Source organism: Sycon ciliatum, chromosome 4 (assembly GCF_964019385.1).
Source record: "Sycon ciliatum chromosome 4, ocSycCili1.1, whole genome shotgun sequence".
Classification (NCBI taxonomy): domain Eukaryota; kingdom Metazoa; phylum Porifera; class Calcarea; order Leucosolenida; family Sycettidae; genus Sycon; species Sycon ciliatum.
Window position 1 is genome coordinate 11,657,454 of NC_088646.1, and position 9,111 is coordinate 11,666,564.

The following is a 9,111-nucleotide window of genomic DNA, read 5'->3' on the forward strand; positions in this document are numbered from 1 at the left end:
CAGGCATCAAGACTTCAAACCAGGCCACGCATACCCACGGTATGTGCACCACGCGTGCACGGTATGTGTAGGGCTCCCTGCATGCTTCACCCTGCTTCAACCCCTCCCCCCCCCCCCCCAAACATCTACGTACAAGATAGGGTACATCTGGAGAATCTCCCACTCAGAAACGAGAGAGCTTATGCCCAGAGCCCCCACCGTGCCGCGATTTTCATTTGGGCCATCATCGAGGCGCATACACAACCAGATTGAACGCCATCCAAAGTACATTGAAAATCAACATGTTTTTGCGAATCGATCTTTTGTTCAGTATCACTTTTCAACGAGGACGAAGCTAATTTGGCTGAACCGTCGGAAGCCTACATGTAGAGGAAGAGAATCATCCTCTCCCTGAGCTGCCTCCAGTCTTGGTACATGTACAACGGTATCATGCGCATGTGGCACGACATCCGCTTACCGAGGCCAGGCGTCATATAGTCTACGGTGCGCAGTGTGTGTGTGTGCATGTGTGTGTTTGTGCGTGCACACGGACACACACACACACACACACACGCACACACAGACAAACACAGACACTCAGTGAATACAGACACACACACACACACACACACACACACACACACACACACACACACACACACACTCACACACACACGCGCGCACGCGCACGAGTGCAGTGGACCCTTGCTACGCCAGACATAGCTAGTACAGTCATGCACAACTGAGACTGAGAGTAGGGAGTGCACCTCCACTATTAGTGCTGTCCATGTCCTGATAAAATTTCAAGTTGACGTCATTTATAGTATCTTGCCGCCGAGGTGCAATGCGCAGTGTGCACATACATGTAGTATCAGACGTACCCTGGACCAGTGCCAGTGGTGGACCAATCTCCCCCTCGCCCCCCCCCCCCCCCCCTCGCCCCCTTGATCCGATACAAACTATAAATGTAGTGTAAGCCAGTAAGCAGGTGCGAGGCGTTGATGCCCAGTACCATACAAACCGGTTGGAACTGCGTCATAAAAATAACGTCAACTTGAAAGTTGGTCGTGACAGCACTGAATACGGGAGTTGCACACTCCTGGGAGGGAGGATATGTACTCTTGCCAAGGCCAACATATGTACACAATGCAGAGCGAGCATGAGCATGTGTAAAACTAAACATCGATTTGGGAAAACCGGGAATTCATATGGCGCTTGTCATCTTTGACCACTCAGCTGAGCTGCAATCTGCAACTACATGTACAGACTCGGTGGTGCGCTGCAGAGCTGAGAGTGCATAAAAACCTTTATGGCTGTACTTTGAGGTAGTAGTAGTAGTAGAATTTATTATTTTGATAGGGAAGGCCCTACAGACGAGGTACTCTTGGCTACATTGGCGTGTGGCACTATTTTGACCGTATGTTCAAGCGGCGGATGTGAAAATTGATGTCACGACTATGAATGCACTGTTCTGAACCCTTGTGCCGAGTTATATACGGTCTGATTTATGTACTCGTACGGTACATGTAGTAAACACGTAATAAGCAGACTTTACAGAGTATAAGAAGACTTGAAAGAGGACCAAAAGAGCTACAAGTTACGCTATCATATCCTTTGAAACACCACCAGTTACTTTACAATCTTTCCCGAGTTCTTATTTAATCCTTGGCTCTCCACCCGAGTCTAGCAGAGCAAATGTTTGTCAATATTAGAGAGGTTAAGATGCACGTTATTTCTGACGTGACGCGCAATTTCACATCAAATTTGGCGTAGACTCCAAATTTCGACGTGAGCTGCAGGTCACTCGCGTTGTTTTCCAACGCGCAAGCCAGATAACGCGAGCTGAACTTTCGCGTCGCGTCAGAAATAGCGTGCATCTTAACCTCTCTAGTGACACGTGGCCTCTACCTAAGTCCCGGTAACTAGTATCGGCCACATGCGTAATAGGCACATGAGCACATGAGCACAGATCATTAGTAGAGTACAGTCATAAACAGTGGTACTCTTTGCAGTGTTGACACAGAACTGATGAAGACTGAGTGAAGTACCAACATAATGGCTCAGCTACTGTAGTTCACACTAACAGTCACACTCACAGTCAAACTCACACTGTCACACTCACCATCGACCATCCTCACCTGCACACGGTATCGCGGTATCTGAGGCAGAAGCTGCTGCACATGTGCCTTCCTTGTTCCTAATGGCAACCACAAATCATAGATACGACCCGTCGTCTAGCGCACTGGGCAAGCATCGGCCTGGGTCGCTGCCTTTGCACTGGCAGCTACAGCCTACAGCAGTAACTACAGACAGTACAAGTACAAGTGACTGTACATGACACGTATCCGACGTAACCATGGTAACTGCTGGACGCCTCTCGAATCGATCTCGCACTGCAGTAGGTCTTCTGGGTGAGTCACCATGGTCACCGGCACGAGCTACAGACAGTGGCGAAGTGTCGATGTCCTCAATCCGTCCAACCCATTGATTTCGTGGCATCGAAAACTATCATACTAAGTGTGCATATTATTTACTGTCAACCAACAACATTGTTACTAGTACAAACTAACTACTACCCGGTAAGTCTTACTTCATTGAAAGGTTGGTCAACAGTGGATTCTATCTTCTCGAAGAAATTTGTACGGTCGCTAATTAGCAAGTTGCTCTGCCAAAGGAAAGATCAGTTCCGTGAGGCCAAGTCCTCAGCGATCCGGGATGGACACCGCGACATACCAGGCCAAAGTTGCCAACAAAACCTTCGCCATCAAGAAGGAACCAGACACGGATGAGAGTGGTTTACCAAGGTACTGTGGTGTACTGTTCTCACTAACACGTTACAGTCTACTTTACATTCCTGGCTTTGCCAATTGCTTCACGTAGTGCGCTAGAAACAAAGCGTAGCAAATGGGGAAATGATAATTTGCGGCACCCGACCTATAGCCTAGGGAAACTCTACCAAGTACCTGTCCTGAGGGAACGCCGGGGGGGGGGGGCAGGGACCAACCTCCCCTTCCCCTCCCCGCCCTCTCCAGCCTGTTGCTGTACATTGTGCGGTCGTGAAGAAGAGCACGCAGAACCCACCCAGAATGCAACAGGCGAATGGGAAGTCTAATACGCTGATCTTGGACAGGAGAAATCATGCCGTGCTCTGTGGGGTAGTCGGGGAGTAGCGAAAATTGTATCTGCCGGCTAGCCAAGTAAAGCGACCGAGAGTATTGAGAAAGGTGGTGTCACTCATCCTAGGTACAGAATACAATCGTACGTCACCCACAGGTTATGCCATGTTGTGCGTGTGTGTGTGTGTGTCTGTGTGTGTGTGTGTGTGTGTGTGTGTGTGTGCGCGCGCGCATGGTGTGTGCATGCATCTTATATAATGTAAGTTATGTGATGACAATGTACATGTATCTTAAAGTCAGGCTTGTATTCAACGACTGTCCTTTGCAATATGCAATTCCTTCTATTCCTGTCGAGCATTAGAAATTAGAGTACGATGGTGTTGACACTGCGTTCATACTACAAAATACGTACCTTTACCTTTTGAGAGAAGTTATAAGAGGATTCCCGATATTTTTCTTGAAAATCTATGATGCTATTTGTACAGCAACCAGAAAGATGTGCCGTGAGCACTTGTGTGTGTGTGTGTGTGTGTGTGTGTGTGTGTGTGTGTGTGTGTGTGTGTGTGCGTGTGTGTGTGTGTGTGCATGTGTGTGTGTGTGTGTGTGTGTGTGTGTGTGTGTGTGTGTGTGTGTGTGTGTGTGTGTGTGTGTGTGTGTGTTCTCCTGGGTGGTTACCAACAGCCAGTGGATGCCGGAGAATGTGGTGTGGTGTGTGCGGGAAAAAAATGAAAAAGACCAAAAAGTAGGGATTCACTGGTCAGGAAAAGTCACTTCATAGCTGTGTCGTGTATAGGTATAGACCAAGCTGAACCGTGGCAGTCAATTCTTCGCCCGCCTCTGGCGATGGGCGTCAAATGGTGTATGTGCGTCCGTGCGCGCATGTGTGTACTTATATGTGTGTCACGTGGCAGGATGACAGTGAGGAATATCAAGATGCTGTGTAAGAAGCACAGTGGATACCAGACACCAGCTCTGAACGATGTGCTCTACCTACATTACCAAGGTATTACCACCAATAAACCGTGACAAATTGCATGTAGCTATGGATCAAAACTGGTATTTAACATGCCGATAGCTTGAATGATCGGATAGTTGCCGTGGTTGGCTATCACCCTTCGTTTCACATTCATTTGTCATTGGCAGTCGTTTGACGAGCCAGGAAATGTTGAACAAATACAATAACAATTACAAATCACTATGGTACACATAGTGAGTGCAGAGTTTAGATCGGCCAAGAGCGCAATGTGGTGGTGTGGTGTATTGTATCCAATACACCACACCACCACATTGTACACATCATTACATTAAATGTATTAAAATCCTAGCAGTGGATCACGGGCCACATACCATGAGCCTATCACAGTACATGTACATGTATATGCCCTGGATCCGATCACTGCATGTTAGTGTATGTACTGTGTGTTTGTTTGGGGTTACACTTGCAGGCTACGGTAAGATTGAGAATCTGGAGGAATACATAGGCCTGAAGGCGCTGTGGTTGGAAGCCAACGGCATACGCAAGATTGAGAACATTGGCCATCTTGCGGAGCTGAAGTGCCTGTGAGTTCTTTGCTTCTGCTGTGTGCCTGCGTCTGGCTGTTCAGTTTTGGATGGTAGTGTGTCCCCTCCCCCTACCCCCGATTGGTCCAGCTGCCAGGAATGAGATGGAGAAGACGTGTAGATGGAGGTGAGATGTACACCGGCAACTGTTTCACGTACAAGATTACTTAGCATGATTAGAGTGTCACGGGGGGGGGGTGTGCGTGCGAGTGGTGTGTGTGTGTGTGTGTGTGTGTGTGTGTGTGTGTGTGTGTGTGTGTGTGTGTGTGTGTGTGTGTGTGTGTGTGTGTGTGTGTGTGTGTGTGTGTGTGTGCATGACTGTGCAGGTACCTTCAGCAGAATCTCCTGTGTCAACTGGAGAACCTGGATGGCCTGACAGAGCTAGACTCACTCAACGTTGCCAACAACTCAATTTCACGCATAGAGAATATCGGTGAGTCATGCCTCCTGCAGTCATAAGTCTGTATTGCTTCATGCTGGCTTTTACAAATATCTGTTGTACTCCTGTACGGGTGTCTTCTCTTCAGCTTGCTGTGAAAAGCTAGCGTCGCTGCAAATGGACCGCAATCGCCTCACAACAGCAGAGGATATAGCCGAACTACGGCACTGCGACAATCTAAGGTACAATGCCTCTACGGTCTGAGTGTTCTCTGTCATGCCGACTGTATAGCTGAAGTGTGAACTGTAGCACTTTCTAGCCCTATTTCACTCCGGCAAGCTGAGACAAATTGCTTTCTCCCTCCGTGCACAGTGTGGTGGACCTCTCACATAACAGGATTGAAGATGAACGTATTGTTGAGATACTGGAGCAAATGAAGTCACTGGTAAGCCAATCAGATTTCTTCCTCAGTGTCCTCCACCAAACAAGCAAGAGTTGGAAGACTTACGCCATTTCCGAAATATTATCTTGACATGTTCTCTGGATCATCAGTCCCCACATGGAATACTGCAGGTAGACAGCAGTTCATCCAATGCCATTCTAATATGAAATGGCTGGTAGTGTATGTAGGTACATTCAATGATCTTCATCCAGTGCCATTCTGAAATCATTCAGTAGTGATCAGCAAGAACTCATCTGTGATGTGAATAGTTATTAACCACCAATACTTGATTCTTTCAAACCAGCAAGACGTCTGGGTTTATATACTAGTAGGGCGACGTTCGAATTTCATTTTTCATGCACAGAGAGTTCTGAAGCTTACAGGCAACCCTGTGCGTTCCAAGATCCGTGACTATCGGAAAGTGATGATTTGCAGACTGGTAAGTTTAGGTACCGAGGCTATGAAGCCATATCATATCTATTACCATCACAATGGCATGTATGGCAACTCATTGTTCCGAATGATCGGTGGCTAAGCTGTGTAACATACATGTACATGATTCAGTGCACCGCTATCGATTCAGTGAGATTGTGTGACGATGTCACGGTATGGCTGCTGCTGTGTTGTACATTGTGTTGCAGAAAGAACTGACCTATCTAGATGAAAGGCCCGTGTTTGCACGCGACAGGGCGTGCGCGCTTGCATGGTAAGCCGAGCATTGTGATGCCATGACCATTGCATCCACGTGACATTGTCAGTGCCTTGCTTAGCTAATAATGTGCCATGATGCCGTCACTTCACCATGGGACATAAGTACCATACACGTCGTGCCCGCAAAGACGCAGAATGCGAGCAGTGAAGATCCATTCCCCTGCTATTCTGTCACTTGCGCTCTAGGGAGAAGGGTGGCATTGTGGCAGAACGAGAGGAGCATCACCGTTGGATCACCAGGGACCAGAAGAAAATTCTAGAGAGTGTGGAGGGTGAGTGATCCTAGGAACGTATCCACAGAACTCCTGATACTTGCACTACATGCGCATTGCAATGTGTTAGGTAGGACAATGACTCGGAGAGCCGGTTTAGTCATTCCAAGTCAGTCTCATGTAGTGCACTTCCATCTACTTCTTTTAAAGTATTGAAAACAAGGCAGAGACCTTTGCTAATGGCGTGTCACGGATAACTCTGGGTATTGAAAGAAACCAAAGAGCTGTCTATCATGGAATGATGCAGTGCAGCGGTCTTTCTACCCAGTGTTGTATACTGTATTTGCACCAGAGAGTCGTAAAATACGGGTATTTTTCATTTTATGATTCCATGGGTTGCGCTTGGCTATGGACGTCGTACTGAGAATGTGAGTACCCATTCCTCTTCATTCTTGTTTACTGCAGCGCTCGCCGTGTTGAGATACAGCAAAGCAGCGCGGGATCGCTATTGCCGTGACAGTAGTGTGAGTCGGTTGCATGTGAACGCACCGTGGCTAAACTGATGCGTCAGTAGATGTAGAGCTGTTGCGCGTCTATCGTATGCATGCAGGGCAGCCATGTTGGTTCCAACTCCACTCAACTCATGCATCTATGGTAACATTATTCCGGCGGCCATGTTGATTCCACTGTCCACATACGGTTACCACCTTCTACACAAATATGTGGCTATGCGCACTCAGTGTTGCTTATATCAGCAAGCACTGTCAGCTCGGAACTACTCAGTCTTACAGTGTAAGTTTCACATAATGGATGTGTGCCATGTTACAGGGTGAAGGCTCAGATGAAGACCAGTCCGACAGTGACAACCAGCAAGGCAATGAGGAGCAAGAAGATATCTTTGCACCAGCTGTTGATGATGATGATGATGACGACAATGAGGATGGAAATGATGAAGAGGACGAAGGAAGCAATGTGGAGGTCGAGGACGATCTTGAAGCAGCGCTAGCATCTCAACGATCGGCAACAAGCACAGAAGCAGGAGTCACAGATAAGCCAGTCAGAGAGAAGTTCACGCGCCTCACTATCGAGCAAGTGCCATCAGATGGAGAGGAAGGTGATGTGGTCGAGAATGAAGATGGCAATGACGACAGCGAGATTCCCTTCCTCACGGCTAAACCTACGGAGTCAGCTGCTTCTCTGGATAGGATGCCTGGTGATGACGCCGAGCAAGATGGTATATTTGTGATGACCAAGCCTCCAGACAGCATGGCGAGCACAGCAAACCATGGCCGTGCATCACTTCTCGCAGGAATGTTGGATGCTGATTCAGGTAAGAAACAATGCAGACAGTGCAACACAGCTAATGGTAATAGCAGTCTTGTTTTCCGAAATACAGTCTTCAGCAACATTGCTTCAGCTCTTTCATTGCACTTGATTAGTATTTAATTACTAGTACTTTTCAACGTACATGTACATGTTCCAATACACTCTCTTGATATTTGTTCCTCGCACCACAGGTCCATCAAAATCGTTCCATGAGCGCCAGCAGGAGACTCAGCTGCTGCATGCGACATCTCCAAAACGGCTGATGATTGAAGAAATATCAGGTGAGACACAGGATCGAGAATTGATCTATAGGCACCGCTACTAGCAGTCTATAGGTACAATGTGTGACAAGAAGTTACTGTTACAATTAATTTGTAGGAATTTCGAAACATCTGGGCATTGCGAGTACTCGGTATTTATTATAGCTATGCTTGTAGTCTACAACCCATCCGTTGCTATGCTTGCCTTATGGGATTTGTAGGTACCGGCCCATGTTGCTGTAGTGAAAGCAAGAGCGTCATCTCTGCAGAAACTGTGAACCCTCCTCATCGTGTTCGATGCGTAGCCAGATAGCAATGTTCCCCACTCATGCAACCGTGGGTTAGTGCGGGTGGGGGGTAGACGACTCACGCACTGAGTCAGGCCCGGGTGGTAATGCGGCTAATGCCTACTAACAGAGTTGTTCTGTTTATACACGTTACACTCGCAGATGAGGACATTGAGGAGGTGCAGGTCGTTCCAGCTGAGCCCTGCGATGTCGATGACGATGATGACCAACCTCCACCACTGGTAACGGTGGCATGGGATAAACCAGCCAACACTGGCAAAAACCAGCCCATCCTCTCATCAGAGCAAGCAGCATCTGTCAAACAGAAACAACCGCTGATACAAATGTTACCGAGCAAGAGTGGCGAGGACGATGATACTGACAATGATGCTGATGAACTCGACTGACATTGGCAATACCGGTGCAAGTACATACGCACATTCAGCAGTAGGGTTCCAAACAACTGATATACCAGTCTCTTTCTCTCTCCACATGCCTCTTTCGTTATGAGCAAATTATAACCAATAATGTACAAGTACACAATGATAATTTGTGTCCTTATCAATTGTACGGCGTCATGTGCGTGTGTATATTACCATTGCAAACCTCTGTACATATGTTACATACTGTGAGGCACCTGTATATACTGTGAGAAGAAGCTAATTGAACCATACACGTATACTTCAAAATAATACAACATTCCGGAAATTCATCCCAACTGCAGTTTCCAGGGGGGAGGGGGGGGGGGGGGGCACACATCGCCCGCAGGCCCACCGGAACCGGTCCGGTTGGTCAAGTTATTACCGGACCAGCTTTTTGGCCATCAACACGTGTTTCCT

The 9,111-nt window shown here is 47.6% G+C and overlaps 1 protein-coding gene across 1 annotated transcript; it reads left to right on the forward strand.

The window, feature by feature from the left end:
- Positions 1-2,454: 2,454 nt before the first annotated feature.
- On the forward strand, positions 2,455-8,984 carry LOC135814484 (dynein axonemal assembly factor 1-like). Its single transcript, XM_065327607.1, has 13 exons — positions 2,455-2,783; positions 4,007-4,098; positions 4,541-4,655; positions 4,982-5,088; positions 5,183-5,276; positions 5,407-5,479; positions 5,841-5,915; positions 6,118-6,182; positions 6,374-6,459; positions 6,865-6,923; positions 7,228-7,729; positions 7,917-8,006; positions 8,435-8,984. Exons 1-13 carry the CDS (start codon positions 2,695-2,697, stop codon positions 8,677-8,679), a joined length of 1,692 nt encoding a protein of 563 aa, XP_065183679.1. The 5' UTR covers positions 2,455-2,694; the 3' UTR covers positions 8,680-8,984.
- Positions 8,985-9,111: the final 127 nt, after the last annotated feature.